At 40.7% G+C, this 18,737-nt stretch overlaps 1 protein-coding gene across 1 annotated transcript in view; it reads left to right on the plus strand.

Annotated features, from left to right (window-relative positions):
* Nucleotides 1–18,737, plus strand: part of ST6GALNAC5 (ST6 N-acetylgalactosaminide alpha-2,6-sialyltransferase 5) — a gene marked incomplete at its 5' end in the record, with an annotated part of 64,634 nt that overhangs the window by 36,824 nt on the left and 9,073 nt on the right. Inside the window, one exon of the mRNA XM_084211403.1 lies at nucleotides 15,670–16,079. Coding sequence (XP_084067529.1) covers nucleotides 15,670–16,079 — 410 coding nt within the window. The remainder of the gene's footprint in view (nucleotides 1–15,669; nucleotides 16,080–18,737) is intronic.

Consider the following 18,737-nt stretch of genomic DNA (forward strand, 5'->3'; position numbering starts at 1 on the left):
TTATGTAGTTGCTAGAAGGAAGGTTGTTTACTAAGGTCCAGAAGTGCTGTAATTTCTAGGTTCAAGTCACATGGCAAATACAAAAGAAATAGCAAAAGATTATTTAAGCTGTTACAGAAAGCGCAGGTGATTTCTATTACATCTTAAAATTCACATTCATGTTGTCAGTTTTTGATCTGCTTCCTTCATATTTCAAAATTAATTTCAGGATGTTTCAAATGCATTCATAATTTAACATCTTAATTTGCCCCAAATTTACTTCATTTATAGTTGTATTACTGCAATGCCATGTGCATGGCATAGAGATTTTAGCCTAGGAAAAAACCAATGTATTGGGGAGTGATCAACCATGAAAGAAAGGAAAAAACACAGAAAAAAATAGTGAGTAGAGAAGCTGGGTGCAAAGAAAGTGGCCTGGGTTGGGAAGAGAACTCATTGGTGCCAACCTGCCTTTGAAAGCTTGCCAAAGTGCATTAGACAGTTTGAAACTGAGTTTTAAAGGAGGAATTTAGTCTCCTTCCTAGAATACAGCAAAATTTAACTGATAAAGGGGAACCTCCTGTGATGCTGCATGGCTAATTTTCACAGGAAATGTTTGATTCTCTCAGATATTGCAAGATGGCATTTACCACTTTACTAGATAGAAATTGGTGCTTGTGAAAATCTGTTTGGTAAATGTTATTTTGTAGGGCATGTTGGCATGTTAGGCAGTCCTGAAGCTTCTTTATCCATTTTGACCTGACCTGCTAAACAACTGCATATTTTCCTTCCTTCAGTGAGCTTTAGCTGAATAAAAAACCCTTCCAATACTCAGTAAAACAATCAGGTAAGAAGAGGCATGGTATTAAGATGAATGGTTAATATGGGAAATATTTTTCAATATTGAAGTATTCTACTTGCAGTTCTGTTCATTTTATCCATGCATGTATAGTGCAAAATGATGGTATAAAGGATTACATACACCCATGTGCAGCAGACTGCATGGTAGCTACCAAATCTTTACTCTGTAAATAATTCACATTTATTGCCAAGCGGAATCAGAATTTTCCAGTCTTGGAGGAAAATAAAGTCTTGTCAGTCCATCATGTTGTCATTATCAGTGATGCCTACTAAACAATTCCACAAATGTGAAAGTCTAGATATCCTACCTCTTCTTGGATAAGCTGTTTGATTCCTGGAGCTGATTTGCTCAAGTTGCATCTGTCTTTCTCAAACTTCATGTAGGATTTGCTCTGGGTGAGAAGAACAAAGAGAATACTGGTATTAGCTTGTGCTTTGGGCTAATTTGGAAAGAGTAGAATATTTTATGTTTTGTATCCCACCTGCTGCTAGTCTTGCTAGTAGGGAGAAAGGAGGCATTTTTTTTCTGTGATACTCACGGAGCTTAATTATACTTACCAGAGCTAAGCCCTGTTAAAAAAACACAGATAATTTTTTTAATTTAATTTTTTTATTGTGTGTCAGGGTTTTTTTGGTGAGTTTTTTGTGGTCGATTTTGTTTTGTTGTTTGATGTTGCTTTTTTTTCAAGAAAAGAAAAGAAACTGGCCAACTGCCATGAGTAATACAGGAAGGATGCAGTTATTTCTGATGAAGTCTGTCTGTTAACATTTTGTCTGCCTGTGGGCTTGGAGTTGGTTATTCCAGTCTTTTATTCAGAAGGGATGAACACATTGTTAAATATTGTGACATAAGGTTGGATAATGGGTCTTCAAACAGAATTAAAAGGCATCATTCAGAACATACAAGAGAGGTGTTTTGACATCTGAAATGCACGGAACCAGGTTGCCTCAGACTATATTAATCAGCAAATGGTAAATACATCTGTACATTTCCACAGTAAGAGTTGTCTGCACAGCCCTTGCATAACCTGTGCTTCATAGGTGGTCAGTCTTGAAGCAGTTCAGGGTGGTGATCAGTCAAACTGCCAGCACTAGGATGGCACTGGTGTGAGATTTTCTGCCAATTGAAAAACAAAGACAGGGTGCAGAGGAAGCCTTTTGTTGATACCAAGTTATGGCATTATGCTCTTAACCTGCTGTCAGCCCAGGAGGAAAGATGAATCTGCTTCCTTTGGGTTGAGATGCTACTACCTGTCAAACCAAAATGTCTTCTGTTTATGCACATGTCTTTATTGGGACTTTGCTTCTCTTAAATAGCAAGGGCTAGGATTTGTTACAGAATAGCATGGGAAGAAATTGGTCATCCATGAGGTGGAGTAAGATAGGTCTTATCCAACCTCACTGATTTTGTAATTCTGTGATTTTCCCTTTCACATGGTTTCTTCATTCCTGCCTTGTAAGCCACTAGCCCGTTCCTTCATTTTAGGTGATGCATTTGCAATTTCAGTTTGTACATTTCCCTCTTTGGTTTTGCTCTTCATTGGTATATGGGAGGGAAATAGATATGAGAATTAGGGGGAAAAGTGGTGAGCACACTCAAAGCCTCCACAGAATGGTTTTGGGAGAAGCGGTGTCTTTAGATATGGCTGTGACATCTGGATACTTGGGAATTATATCCATGTGTGTGAACTAAAGTTAGAAATGCCAAAATACTTATAAAGGGTCCAATTTACAAGTCATGTATCATTTTTGCACTGAATAACTGATTTGTGTTTGAAGTTAACACCATTTATGTCTGAAATAGAACAGTAAGTGCAGTGTCTCTGTTTGCTAGCACTTCAGGCTTGGGACTGTAATGTAAAGTATAATGTCAGACAGTGCCTTGCTGAGCCTAATTTATGGCTTTGGAACAGCTTGTTACACACCCGGTGTGGGACTGGGTGATGGGAGTAAAGAAACCTTTCCATGTGCCCTAACAGCAGATTGCCAGGTCTGCAGAGCTCTGCTGCATCAAAAGTAGATTAAATCTTTATTTAAGAAGCACAAGATGGTGATAGTGCTCTTAAACAGTAGCTGCTATTAAAATGTCAGCGTTGCTGTCAGTCACCACCCAGCACCTGAGTTAACGCTTCTTACCCTGGTATGAGAGTGGAAAATAAGTTGCTACTTACAGTGAACTATTGTAAATGAGGAGCACAGATCTAATCCTTTTTGATATGGCTTATTATTCATCTGTAAGATTAAAAATGTATGTTGTATTACTTCAGGGGTTACACTGACCTCTAGATTTCATGCTCCTGGATTCTAATACTTCTTATGTACTGTTACATTTTTATTCCATATTTTGGAATATCAAGGCTTAGTCACAAATGTGAAAGAAAATGTAAAGTTGCAGATAATGTGGTGATTGTCCATTTTCTGAAAACTTAAGGGTTTTGTCTTGTGAGCGTTGTGCAAAATGGCAGATATTGATATCTTGGCTAATTATTCAATCAAAGAGTTGGCAGGTCAGTCAGTGGGAACAATGTACAGCGGACTGGAATTGATCACACTTCATTTCCCATCAATTGGCAGAGCAAATGGTAGCTTGGATGATAAGTTAGGATCATTGCCAGTCATTTCTTGGGCTTATGCCTTCCATTATTTATTTTTTTTCCCTTCAGACGAGACCCCCCCAGACTATTAGATGAAAGTGAATGCCCTCTGATGTTGGTGAATAAAGCAACGCAGAGTTTTTGTAGCCTCTGAGGGACATGAAACTATTTCTGGCTCCATAACTGATGCTGCTGCATAGTCCTATAATCACCTAACCTTATTGAATTGTCCCCATGTGAAGATTTGATTTCAAATTTTGTAATCATTATACATCATTTATTTTCACATAGATTACAGGTTCATCTGTAAAGTGACACAGTTTCACCCCAGAGCTCTTTGAATATTCAGCTTTTCACTTTAACTCTTTTTGGATAGGCTTCTGACTATTCCAACTTTGCTGATTTACCAGTAATTAGTAGGGTTCCATGACAGATGCATTGTAGCCTTCCAAGGAGTGATGAAACAGATATGTGGCTATGAAGAAATGGTTCCCTAAGACTTTTATTTAATACAGAAACCCAGAGATAGATCCTGTGAATAGCTTTGGTGTGTAAAGCAGGACTTAACCCAGTTAAAGCTCTACTCCTAAACCTAAATGTAAAGTTTCAGTTAAAAAAATCTTTGCTTAGCTGCTGACTAACCCTGAAAGCACATAAATGAGCTTTGCTGTTTCCTCATCTGAATTTCAAGTGAACTGGATGCCTACGTTTGTTTTTTTGCGTCTGCCAAAATCTTTGCCCGATTCCCATGTAAGGCTGCTCAGGAGCTGAAAATTAGAATTTCTTTCTCCCAAATGCTCTGCCAGGTTTGGCAGACCCAGCCTGCATTCCCACAGCCATCAGTGCCCTTCCACAGCTGCAATAGACGATGCCATCCTCCCCCAGGAGTTGTTTCTTCAGATCATTCTAGGCTGGAGGGTAGCTCACACTTGGTGTGGGGATTCTGCACATATTCCAGCTTCTGGGGTTGTGTTATTTTGTTCCTGTCACAAAGGTAACATACTGTTTAGCTTTTGGGATAGAGATTGATTCCTTTGGAAAAGGTGAATGTTCAAAATAATCTAGTTGTGACAGGCCAAATGTTTTTGCATTAACAAACTTTCTTTTGAAAATACATTGGTTTTATTTGCTCTCCCAGTTGTCAGTTGACACCTAGTTAAAAAAATAAAATCTTATTTCTGATTTTAAACCATCCACATGGTAAATAAATATACAATGAACCTAAATAAACAGTTTTAATAACTTTTTTTTAATTAAATGCAAATGTAGCATCCTTTGCAGTCTGTTAAAGCAAACATAACCCCCAGCACATTTAGCATGTTAAAAAGAAGATTTTTGCTGTGTTCACAATATTACACAGTAATTAAAAAGGAAACCAGCTAAGCCTTTGGAACCTGTCCCCTTCTCTAAAATGTAATTAATTTCTGTTTAATTATAATAGTAGGGCTATAGCGTGATTATTATTTTAGAGGGGTAGAAATCCTGCACTGTTGCTTTTTTTTCTGAGTGCGTGTTCCTGGAAGCAGAACACACAACAGAAAGGGAAGGATTTGAAGCTCACTCCAGCTGTAATTAAGTGCTGACACATCAGTGGAGTTTGGCTGCATTTCTTCAAATGTGGGTTTCCAGGACAGAGGCTCCTCCCGGCTGTGCTGTGCTGTGCTGACAGGAGCTGGCCTTTCTCCTGGGAGGATGCTGTTTTTCTCCTCGGTTGTGCGAGTCTGGGAAATATTCAGGGCTGACACAGTGCAGGCAGTGCCCTGCCCAAGGTGAAGTTCCCACTTTGTCCACCCTGGTTTTCGGGATGTCGGGTTGCCAGCTGTCCCTCCTCAGCTCTTCGGGCTCTCTGGGCTCCCGGTGCCTGGGACTGAGCCAGGATTGTGCTCTCGTGCCATCTCCTGGCAGATTGTCCCCTGTGTGCCAGCTGGGGGAGATCAGTGTCAGGGCTGGGGGCTGCAGGTGGGTTCTGAGGGCCAGGCACAGGGACAGGGACCCTGCCCAGAGCCCTGCTGAGGGTGCTCCGGGCTGGGGTGGCACCTTCACCTGCACAGGGCGGGCACAGCAAGGTGGGCACAACTCAGGGCTCCGAGAAAGTGCCAGGAGTGGAAGCACCAGGGTGCTGGACTGTGACTGTTGGCATGAGGGCAGCAGATTTCCCATACAAAAAACTGTTGATGCTCCAGTGTTTCTCTCTTGCAAGAAGACAATATCCTGCCCTCTGTCCCAACAGTTGAAATTGTGGCTCTAGAGAAGGTCTGAGTTGGTAAAAATGTGTTGTTCAGATGGGTGAGCATTGTTTGGGGCAGTAAAGCTGGAAAGATGAACTTTCAAGTCTGGTGCAGAAAAGCTGCTTTACAATACGCCTATTGCTCTGAGGAAACTGACAGAAGTTCATTCACATAAAAGAAGAATCCTGGGCTGCAGCCAGGTGTGGTTCAGAGCCCTGAAAAGCAAACATTGGTTACAGAATTTAAAACTTCCTGCTGACAGGTTATCGGATGTCAAGGCATCAGTAATGGTGACTTTTAAACAATGAAAGATTGAGAGGTACTTGGTAAGAGTATCTGCAACGTGGAGCTTCTTGGTTGTGCTGCCATTTCTCCTTGTCATTCTTCCATCCCCACTACGCTGTTACCCATCTTATCATAGCAATGTGGGCTGAATTTTATGTGCATTCAGTGTTATTAAAGACAGCAGTGCTGTGCATCCACCTGTCTTTTCTTTTTGTTCCTGCCTTCTTTTGACTTCTCTTTGCCTCCTGTTCCGATTGTGAGATGGATACAGGGAGTGATCCAGTGAAATACACTCTACCCTCCAACCCAGGAAGAACTGAGGAGGAATTGTTCAATGCCACTGTCAGGTAAAATGCACTTAAATGACAGACACATCACATCCAAGGAGTACAATTTAGGACTAATGTAAAATACAAAGCAGATAAAGTGTATAAAGCACTCAGAAATCCCCTGTGACTCTGGGACTCCACATTGCACCTCTTTGTTTCTGCTGCTGCTCACTAAGAGGTGATTCCGTTTTTCTTGATTTCTGTAGTATCTGTTTTAAACCAGCCTCCTGCATTCTCTCTTCCTACACTTCAAATTCCTTGACCAAATGCATTAGGTAGCTGTGATTTTAAGTTACGTCATTTTGCCAGTTTCAGATCAGTTACATCTTTCAGCAAGGAGTATTACTGAAGAGTGTGAACTAAGTGCTTGGGAATCATGCTTGGGGTAAATCATAAATAAAAGCATTTCTGTGCCACAGCCACAAGCCAGTGCCCTAAATATCTGTGAAATACACAGATCTGAAATAGACTTTACTTCTAGCAAGGTCAGTCCCTGCTCTCACCCTGTAATTAGCTGGCTTGCTGTCAGCTCTTCCCTGGCTCAGTTTTTTAAGGGCTCCTTCCTCTCATTTGCCCTGCAGCCCAGGGTGCCTTCCTCTGGGGGAGACCTTCCTTTCTCTCCAGCCAGCCTTTTTCAGTGGTTCCTCCAGAGATTCCAATTAACCTCATCCTTTTCACCCACACAGAACAGAGCTTGGACATTCTGCTGCAAACTGAAGAGCACCTCTTTGGAGCAGCAATGCCACGTTGGCAGCTCTTGTCTGCCAGCTCTTGTCCTTGATTGTCTAATTAACCCTCTCTGACAGGTTCATTTTGGTGCTAAATATTTCCATCTACAAAGTGTTTAATTTCATATTAACCTGCATGCAGACAAATAGAATCAATACAAACATCCTGATTGGATAAATGTGTTTATTTTTGTCTCCTGATCAGGACTGTGGTAATAGTGAACAATTGGAGAGACGTATTTTGAATGCTTGAAACCTTTTAACAAAACCCCCAAAACTGACAGAGCTGACCCCTGAATTAAAATGTTTCTTTTTCAAATGTAGTTCTCCAAAATCAGTTAAATTTGTGGTGATACATAGTTGCAGATACACAAATGTTTATATGTCTGTCGTCAAGATGTTTTCTTTGCATCTGGTTTTTGTCCAAAACTAAATATACAAATACTTTAGCACAAAACGCTCTCTCTTTTTCTTTTCTACATATGTGCATGGGAGAAATTTGCAGTGTGTTTCTGCAACCTGTCACTCCTAAGTGACATGGATGTTTTGGCCACTTCAGCTACCAATACCTGTTTCCAGCATCTGTCTTTTGTGTCAATATGCCAGTGATCATGGAGCCTGCCTTGGGCCCTGCTGTGGAGGTAGGACAACTTTGTGTAGTATCGAATCTCATACGTCCTCAGAAAAACATTTTAATTCAGATTCAGTATCTTCTGGGGGAAAAGGAAAGGGTTTAAATCTGCTTTCTTTAATTTTGTTCTCTAGTTCCTGGTGTGCTGCTAAGCCAGAGAAACAGAAGTGAGAGGATATAGAACAGCCTGGTTTACATAAAACAGGCTGATGAAGATTACATGGAGCTACCACACGAGAATCAAATGACCACGAGGCTGTTTTTTTGACAGATTTTGAAGGAAAGACATTTGAATGAAATTTTTGAACAAAGGCCTTTCAAAGGAATAAGGAGCATTATTCTTTATTTTACTCTACTTCAACCAGGTAGAGAAATACAAGACAAAATATATTTTACAAAAATTCTCTGTGGGGTCAGTAACTTTCTAATCTAGTAAATTAGATATTTGGTCTTATATTTCATATATGTTCTAGGGGCTCTGCGTGCTGTGCTAAGTTCTGTTAAAACTGGATACCATTGGAAAGGCTTGCTTTGTCCTTGCAATGCCCATCACGTTCTTGCCTTGTAGAGATAATAGTTGTAGTGAGAGTTGAGATGCATTTGGATGAGCCAGATAGTGCCATAGAAAGAAAAAAGTGCTTGAATTTGAAAACTTAGGCACAAACTGTAAAGATCAGTGATGCCTGGCTTCAAAGCTGGTTTAGATTAAAAAAGGGACCTTGTGAAGCTTGAAGCTCAAAAAATATCCTGCATAGCCATGACAGGTGCAGAGAGAGCATATGAGGGCATACTCACATGAAGTATTTAAACTGGAAAGAACTGCCAAAACATACCAAAGCAAAGCAGAGAAGTTGATGTGAAAACATTCTGAAGCAAACCTCCAAACTGTCCAATGCTTTTCCCAAAGATCGTTATAATTTCTGTTTTTCTGACACTTCAGTGATAACAATTTGCATAGTTAAGACACCATGCCTGTGGCTTTATTTTATTACCGTGCAAGTATTTTAGCTGCAGAACAAAAGTAAAGCAGTTTGATGTAATATGGATGTCTATTTGCACTCCTTTTAAGATAAACATTAGGCAGTAACCATTTCTTTAGAGCCTGTATTTTGTTCATATGATACTCTCTCTTGTATAACAGTTCATGTTCATCAACATGATACATTCTTGCCTGATTTTCCAGTTCTGCCTTTCACTGAGAATATTCTTTTCTTTCTCTGATTGCTTTTTCTTCTGAGACCATTACTCTAGTTGATAGCTTCAGGTTATCATTGTATCCTATCTCCCTCTCCAATAAGCCTATGATTGATACTAATCTTTCTCATGGGACACATTTATAGGTTTCAGGATGGAAACTACTCTCTAAATCTTAGCTTTATATGTGCTGACAATTTGCAAGGTTGCACCTTATATTCACTTCAGGTGGCTTAGGGGAAAACATCAGCTCCTGGTAATCATGCTCCTAAAGTAAGAAGAGAAATGTGCCCCATATACCAAAAGTTACCCTGTTGTTCATCTCCTGTGCTGCTGCTCCTGCTCGTGGATTTTATGTAACCAGAAAGGGCTCAGTTCCTATAGGTGGTCAATGTCCTGTAACCAAACTCATGCCTTTTCTTTCCAGTGAGAGAAGCCATATTTTAATTAATCTAATGGAAGCTTTGACTAGCAGGCAGTCCCCTGAAAACGAGTTAATGTGCCGGAAAACACTTCACACAAGCAGAAGACTCTTCATTGACTAATGTGCTTAACGGGACTTTTTCTAAGGAAATTGCTCCACTGAAAGCTTTGTGGAGTGCATTTGTTGGGGTTTTTTTCCTCTTCATAATACAGCTGCATGTTCTGAAATTTAATTAGATTCAAGGACTGTTTCAAAATAGGATTATTATGTTTTTCCTACAGGTTTTGCAGATGCCCCTCAGGAGGGTATCATGGCAAAAAAAAAAAAAAAAATCAATTCCTTGGCAGAATACAGCATAAGGTGCTGTGATCCCTAGTGTGAGGAATGCATGTGCTGGAGTTTGGCTATTTCACTGTCTTACCCAGTATCTGAAGGCAGAGTCCAGTTATATAACCATCTCAGAGGAATCAATGGGAAATGACAATGCTAATGTTTCCACAATATTTGCATATTCAAGCTCCACAGCCCAAGAAACAAAGAGAAGTAATAAGAAATTCAATTGTTTTATCTTTTATCTTTTTAAACAGACATGCATTTATCTCTATGAGCAGACTAGGCAGACCTTTTTTGAATTGCAAAGTTTCACTGCAAATGCTTGTTATTTGGATTTGCATAAGGATTAACAATGTTGGGCAAGTGGTATCTCCTAACCCTTTCTGTTTACTTGTGTGATATCAGTCACTGGGATATAGTTTTGAATGCAATCATTTCTTTGAGTTCAGTGGATAATGCAGTTTTGTTTTCATGGTAAATTCTCTAATGTTGCAAAAGTGTACTTCAGCAATAATTATAAATGTATTTGCTCAGAGGATTTTTTCCTCCTCTTTGACACCATTATGTACCTGCATAAGGTGCTCTTATCTAGCATAATAGCTAAATAATCAAAATTTATGAAACTTGAGGGGGAAGTCTGAGCTGACATGCAGAGTGTAGAAATTAAACTACACTCCCTGTATGAATACACATGTGAAAATGTCATGGTCAAAGCAAAATAATCTTTTAGATTCGAATTTAGCACCACAAAATCAGAACTCACAGAGACTTTAAAAGGGCATTTACCTCAGCAGGTTGAACTTGAAAACTCTTCTCATGCTTTTGGTGTTTCAGTTTGGGTTTTTTGCGCCAGCTTCTTATACACAGAAGTGTTACCTACAATATTCCAATATGCATCTGAATGACTTCTACTGTTCAGAGAAGACTGGCTTGATAGCATCATTTCATAGAAGGGACTTGAAAAATAGCAAACTCTTTCAGCTTGTGTGTGGTTGGGTTTATTTTGTTGGGTTTTTTGTTTGCTTAATTGTTTGGTTTTATTTGGTTTTGGTTTGGTTTTTTATTTTGTTGTTTGTTTGTCTGTTTTTTAATTTTTTTATTCCTTTCATAGTATTATGAAAGTACTGTTCCATCAATCTATTACAAACCAAAAATAATCAGGGAACCTGCATTATTTTCACAGGATCATGTCTCCCAGAGTCCTTGCATTGTGGAAGTCACTTCTGAAGTGCACAGCTGTGCTTCAGTAATGAGTCAGCTTGAGCCCCACAGTTTGCTGCATTGGCTTACAGAACACAAATTACTTGGCAAATGTGAAGCCTCAGGGTTTCTAATCTACTTTAAGGTGGTTGTTGGGAATCTCTCAAAGAAAAGTAGATTTGGCCTTACAGTTTTCAATCTTTTAAATACTAAAGAAGGAGGCACACTGATAGAAACAATACATGTAGCTTGTCATGGGGGATGGACATAATGGCATGAGCAGCTTTACAGTTTGGGCTCTGCAGAATGACAGGGGCTCACCAGAGATGGAGCATTCAGCTCTCTGTGATGTGCCAGCAGTGGGCTGGGCACAGCCTCTGGGAGAGGAGCACTGGGAAGGAGCAGCCAGCCTGGTAGAGCAGTGGTTCCCAGCCAGCAGCTTGTGAGAAACATAAGAGCTGCTCAAAGCTACAAGAAAGTAAGAAAAATTGAGGCTGCCAGGACAAAGTATTGTATCACTGGCAAAGCCTTAAATATTTAGTGGTTTTGCTGGTGGCTGTTGATGCAGCAATCAAGAGCAAGCCATAAGTAACAAATTGCATTGACCATGGTATGAACTCGGGGTTCATTAGCATCACATAGGAAATGTTGATTAAGTTCTGTGCACAAGGCAAGGAACATATGAAGCAAATACTGAGGTTAACTTACAGTGAGTGTCACAAGCTGCTGTGGGCACCAGGTGGGGGAGACATGAAACTCCCAAAGAAATCACCTGCTTTGTAACAGAAAGAGAAAGCAAGGCTGCTCTGGACTAAGGTCACTTTCTCCTGAACCAGTAAGACTGGCTCTTACAGAGTTTATGTGCTTTTTCAACCATTAACATACTGAATTCAACTGAATTAATTCAGTTAAACATGGGAACAGATTTCTTTCCTGTACATCAGTCTTCTTTGGAACACTGCTTTTACTTGTGCAGTCAGTTTGGGAGCTGTTGGTTCAGTAATGCAGTCCAGTGCTGGTTCCTGCAGGGAGGAGCAGCTGTGCAGCCTCCAATCCCAGCTCTGGCATGAGACAAACACTGGCCAACAACTGAGGTCTTGCAGTGCAAGAGAAACATTTTGTACTTTGTCTCGAGTGCTTAGTTAAAGGTCATCCATCCAAAACAATTTTGGATATTCTTTAACCTTTCATGGTATCTCTTGTCTCCCAATACACTTTGAAGTCATCTTTGATATTTCCAGATGTTTCCATGAGGAATGCTGATGTTCCTGAACTCAGTAGAGAGCTGTTCTCACTGCAGGTCATTTTTTGTTGTTTTGGTTTGGGTTTTTTGGGGGATGCGGGTTTGCTTGTTTGGTTTGATTTGGTTTTGTTGTTGTTGTGGCCAGGTCATCATTGCCAAGATAAAATACTCTGTCTTTTATTTATAGAACAGAAATTTTTATGCTACTGATAATGGAGTGATCTGAACCCAGGGGTCTTAAAAGTAGGTCATTAAGTATTCAGTATAAGAAAAAGTGTGTTTTACAGTGTTTGTGATTTTACTGGCAAGAGCTGTCTTCTTATCTAAATCTTGGCTTTAAAATCAAGACACTTCTATAAGCAAAAAAAATTATTTGATTTCATCACAAGGAAAATAATTATATCTGAGAATAACTTATTTTCTATCAGGAACAACATTTTTCAATTTATTCTTCTCAAGCATTTGAGCATTAAAGTGTCTGAAAATAACATTTTTCGATCATTGGACAATGTAGATTTTAAAGTCAATAACAGAGCAAATTACCTCAAATTGGAAAATACAGAAACAACCGTGGCTTTGTTTTTTGTTTCATTAACCAAAACAGGCATTTGTGATAGAGCAGCAGCACTTCTGGGCTAATCTCTGGAAGTTGGAGTTGCCAGGAGTCAGTTTGGCCTGTGGGAATACTTGTAGCTGTGCAAAGCTGCACTTAGAGGACAAAGGTGCTGTTATGAGGTTTATCCCATGACAGAGTTCCCCTGCAGCCTTCATTCCCTTGGGATAGCCCACCTATCCTTGAAAAGCACCAGCTGATTGCCATCTTCTGGGGCAAATCAGCTGGTGAACTTATTGTACTGTAACCTCTGTTCTCTCTCCATGAGTGTCTTGAGATGACTGGAACTGAGAGGTGATTTGGGCAATTTTTTCGGACAGTACTTGGCTCATGTGCTGTCCAGGTGCCTGAGCTGTGTTGTAGCAGTGCTCTGCCCTGTCACAAAGGTGCTGTCCATGGAGTTCAGGTACACATGAACTGTGGCTGCTTATTAACAATGGGTACGATTCAATGTCAGCAGCTTTTACATGCATGATGTGTTACACTTCAAAGTAATTAACAAGATGCTATAAAACTCACCTACCTCTCACCCTAGCCCTTTTGAAGCAAGGCTCCTGAAATATAACTCATATTTCATGGGGTTTGCTTTCTTTTCACTTGGCTTTTTTTTCCAAAATATCACTGTAATAATTACTGTAACAGCGTTTTCTCTGGAGTTAATGTTCTTCTGGCTTAATGGCCCCTGGTTATTCTCAGGCCATCAACTTTTTCCAGCTGGTCATCAATCCCAAAGAACTGCCTTGTGCTTCCATTATTATTGCTTAAGTAGATGACATTTCTGGTGCCACTGCTGCCTCCCAGTGAGATGATATTACAGCCAATGGCATTTTTCCCCCCTTGCTCTCACTGTTGTCAAAGCATTATAAACAGCTGGTGTGAGAATGTTGTGGCTGTTCCCTGTGAATTCCTCGGATAATTTTTAGGTGCGAGTTTTGTAGACTTCAGCTGAAGGAATCTGAGTGAGGCAACTGAAAATTACTTGCCTAGAGCAGCTACAAGGGCTCAGGCCCCATGCATCATTCAGGAAGTGGCTGGGCAATACCTGACTGTTTCAGTCTAAAGACTTTTTCCCAGAAGCAACATGTTTCAAACAAGATCCTGGACAGATGTTCTGGGGGGTGTTAATGTTCATTAGGTAGCCTCAGACCCCTCCCCAAGTTTCCACAGCTCTGCTCCCTTGTTTCCTAACGATTGATGGATTCTGTGGCAGGCTTTTTTTAAAGAAGCAAGGAAGTTGTAGCTCAGTAGGCGAGAAACCAGCAGAGATTGTTTAGGTGAAAATGCCTTGCTATGTGGATATTCAAACCTGTGTGAGTTAACATCGATGCTGACTACATTTCCTTTAACCTCATTAGCACCTTGTCTTGCTTTCCCAAGCATGGTGGTGGAGCAGCTAGTTCACCTTACAGCCTTTCACTAGGTAATTCATCAAAGTGGCAAATGAAAGCTTAAAGGAAAATGCATGTAAATACTACATTAGGAACCTTGGCTCACAAAGGCATGAACATTTTCACCCATACCATTAACTCTGCATTATAGTCCACAGATGTGAAAGGGACTTTGTTTATTGCGGGAGATGGAGATACAAGGCTTACTGGTTGAATCACTGTGCAGATTGTATACTTTTTCTTACTTTTTCTTTAATTAAAAAGCATTAAGAATTCATGAACTAGTCTCACAGAAAAAAAGAATCTGAGACTGTAACTGTAGCCACTTAATACCTTCAAAATTAAAACCACGTTACTACAGTAAAGCACTCCCATCAAGTACTCAGGGCCAAAGCTTTTTCAAACAGGGGCCTGAGATTGTGTCAAACCTCATCCTGCATCCTTTTCAGCTTTAGAGTTTTAAGCTGTGCCTCACTGCAGACTGATGTAGTCATTGGATTCCTGTATACGTGTAAATCAGAATGATCCAGCAACTGCAGTTCACTCTCTGTGCCAGGGGTTTCTCTGATGGTTTTTTTGTTGGGCTGGTTTGGGGTTTTTTCAGGGGGTGGGTGGGCATTGTTGTTTGTTTGCTTTGTTGTCATTGTTTGTTGTTTTTCAAAGACACTAAGATGCACACCAAGTGCAAGATACTATTTCCTGGAGGCCTACCAAGGCACACCCTCAGACCGTCTTTATCTCACAGTTTATTGCATTCTTGTTAGAAAGTAGCACTTTGGGAATACTGTTAGCCCTTGCTCCTTTTAGTTCTCAGGCTGAGCAGTAGATAGTGACACATACTCCTCTATAATTGATACCTGTGGTGGCGGCATACTTCAGTAACATGATTTATCAGGCATTTTCATTTTCATGAAAGCTTTGTTTTACTCTTCTGCTTCCATTAGGTCAGCACTCACTGAACAGGCACCTCCCATTCCATTTTACTGAGTAACTTTCAAACATGACCTGACAAGGTAGCAGAAGTTCAGTGCACAACTCACTGTCATGTAAAATACACACAGACATTACTGACCAGCCTTGACTGTTGAACCATAAAAGAGGTGCGAGAGCATCACAGTGGTTGTGGCACAACTTGCAAATCGCATGGAAGCATTGGGCCAGGGTATCAATCTCTTCCTGTAGCAAACTGTCCTGACCCCAGGGTTGAACAGCTATTCACATATGACCTTATGAAGACTTAGGATTTATTATTTCCTGAAAACAAAAAAAAAAGGAAGTGGAAGAATAAAAAATACTGTAATTATAGCTGTTATAGCAAGTGGAAAAAGTACAATCCTAAGCAGCTGGGAAGAGTAGAGAGGCTGTTGTGATTTCTGCTTTTGAAGCAGTAGTGGAAAGGATGATTTACACAATGGGCTTGGCTCCACACAGGAACTCTAAGGGCTGTACACCTACACCATATTCCCCCCAAATACGTACAGGTAATGGCTCCCCAGCTATTCGGGCAGACTGCTGGGAGAGATTTCTGCACATTGCTCTGAGGTTTTTGCTGTGCAAGACGCCACGAACGTGTAAAGCACAGCTGTGCAGGGACAGGGAAGGAGTCTGAGCTGACTGTGCAGTGCGTGTGTCTTTGCAGCCGCTGAAGATGCACTGCAGGAGCTGCGCGCTGGTCACCAGCTCCGGGCACCTCCTGGGCAGCAGGCAGGGCCGCAGGATCGACGAGAGCGAGTGCGTCATCCGCATGAACGACGCGCCCACGCGCGGCTACGGCAGCGACGTGGGCAACAAAACCAGCCTGCGGGTCATCGCGCACTCCAGCATCCAGAGGATCCTGCGGAACCGCAACGAACTCTTAAATATGAGCCACGGCGCCGTGTTCATCTTCTGGGGCCCGAGCAGCTATATGAGGAGAGATGGCAAAGGCTTGGTGTACAATAACCTGCAGCTGATGAACCAGATTCTGCCTCAGTTGAAAGTGTATATGATTTCTCGCCACAAGATGCTTCAATTTGATGACCTTTTTAAACGGGAGACTGGAAAAGACAGGTGAGAACTTACATGGATACACCTAGGGGTGTCAGAGTAGTAAAATAATGCAGTTGATATATACCAATTTCAGATCTGCTCAGAGGGACAATCCTGCCCATTAAATCCTCTGCCTCGTGAGTTGTAATGTGGCATGGCATGCCAAATAACATCACTGGCAACATAAGTAAAAAATACGCATCAAAAATGATTTGTATGGAGTACTGCCTCATCAGCCTAGAATACCAGAGTCTGGATGTAATGTTTATAGAGTCAAGGAGGCAGGAACTGTTTAAATCTCACTTTGGGGTAATATACATTAAAGTTTTTTTCACTCACTCTGAAAAATTAGAATGGATAGGTTATGTTTTCTTATATAGGAGATGCCACCACTCAGTGAATTATAATGGCTGTTTATTGAATTTAAGCATTTTTGGAACATTGCAGCTGTAAAGCTTCTTCTAAAACAAATAAACATTAGTCATACATTAGGTGCTTCAGAACAGTTCATCTTACATTTGCAACTGGAAAATGGAAAGTTATTATGATAGTTACATCTTTATGAGACTGTTTATGAGACTTGTAGGCTGATCTTCAAATCAAATTTGTAGTAAGTGACCCACTGCAGTACTTGAGTATTTTCACATATAATGTTTGAAAATGGGCATTCAAACTAAAGACTTCCCAGCACGAAAGGCATTTATTTTTAATGAAGTTCTGGTTTTTTACTTATTAAATATGCTGCTGTAAAAAATGGCACAGGGTCCCCACTTAGATACAAATGAAGAGGTAGGTTTATTGTGCAGTAACTCACAGTCAGATGTTCTACCTTACAAATACAAAACATACACACCAAAGCTCAAACAGGGATCGATCCTGTTGTGGACTCGAGCACAGATCTCATTTTCTGGGCTACATGAGAAAGGCAGACCCAGTGTTGGAGGAAACTGTTGTACCCTCTTAGCTGAAGGCAACGTTTGCTTGGCATTTGCTGCCTTTGTCACACCCCACAGGGTTTGCTTGCAGAGCTCTGTTCAGTTATAGTGGATCTGAGTTTGTGGCTGACTCAAGCTCAAACTAGAGTGCAGAGAAACTTGGTCAGTTTTGTAACGTTAAAGGTTCTTCTCTTCATCTTCCAGTTGATGTATTTGGGTCTCTGCCAGAACAAGAATGAAGGATAACAAGGGGAGATACCCTGCCAGTTACGATGTGTTTGTGTTTTCCAGAGTAAAGCAAAGTGAGAAGGTGAATTAAGCATTTGAGCCCATCAAGAAATGTGCAGAGGGTTATCTGTGTGCTTAGTATTTACAAAGGCATGAAAATCAACAGCTGCACTTTGACCTGGCCATCGTGAGCCCCAGGGGGAGGCCCTAGACACAAGGAATGCACACTGCCACCTCCTTTCCTGGACTGTGCTTTTGGTGATCCAGGGCAGGATCATGTGCTGTCCCCAGCTCTGAGGAACAGCTTCCCTTCCTGTTTCACTCTCAGAACTTCAGTTCTGCCGTGGGGAGCCAGGGTCCCCTTCCTTCCTGACACTGCCAGGATCCTGTTCTTTTTTTGATACATGCTGTGCAATTTCAGGCAAGCTGCTCTTTCTGGTTCTGCATCACCCATCCAGAGCCAGAGGCCTGTAGTGAGTGTGATGAAAGCATTTCTTTTTCTGAACAGGCACCAGGCTCACGTCTTGAAATATTCTCAAGGCATGTGAGCCATTAATGACATTGTAACAAGTTTAGAAAGAACTCAGTCATGGGCACCCTGAACTCCCAGTGTGAATTAAGGGCACTCAGATGCCAGCAAAAGTCAGCCTGAGGAACGGGCCCTGTTGTTTTTAATAAACTGCAGGCTCTGCTCTGAATGAACCACTCCTTTAGAGGGCACAGAAGCATAATTGAAGGGCTAAGAAGATTAAAACAGGAGATGAAAATAAATGAATAGGCTGCACAGAAGAAAGGAAAAATGTAAAGAAACATGGGTGGAAAATAATTTGTTAGGGAAAAACTTCAGGTACATGTGGGGGCAGGAGCAGAACATTGTATAGCCCAGAATGCTGCTGTTCCCCAAGGGGTTTCTGCTGAGCTCTTGACATTAGTGCCTACAAAAAACAAAGGAGGGAGAGAGAAGCATGATTGAAGGCTGCAAGAATCAGACTATTCATTTCCATCTTGAAAATGATGAGAAGAAAGGTAATTGGATGTACTGTGTTTTTTGGAAAAAAATTATTCTGAAATTAAGAAAAACCTTCAGAAAACATTGCCAGTTAGATAGCATGGTGAAAGACAAAGGCTGCAGAGCAATATATTTGGCATTATAAAGTAACTGTACTTGAAAATAACTTTATAATTGAATAAGGGTACATTAAGAAAATACGATTCAGGACCAATATTATAGTAATTAGATAAAAGCAGCATAAATGAAATAACTGCAGGAAGAGTATTTCCAAAGAGATTATAAATGAGATTCTGGTGGAGCAGAAAGGCCTTTAATTGTAATTTAGTGTGCACTACAGAATTATCAGCACAGTGTGTTAGTTCATCATATAAAAGAATATCTGATAATTTCCCCTAATAAGCACATGACAGTTCTTCATATTCTCTCATTACTGCTGATTAGGTATAAAAACAGTACTCTTTTGTTGGACTCTTGCTCAGATCTTTTAGGAAATGCAAGACACTG

This window comes from Fringilla coelebs (genome assembly GCF_963513975.1).
Source record: "Fringilla coelebs genome assembly, chromosome: 9".
NCBI lineage: Eukaryota > Metazoa > Chordata > Aves > Passeriformes > Fringillidae > Fringilla > Fringilla coelebs.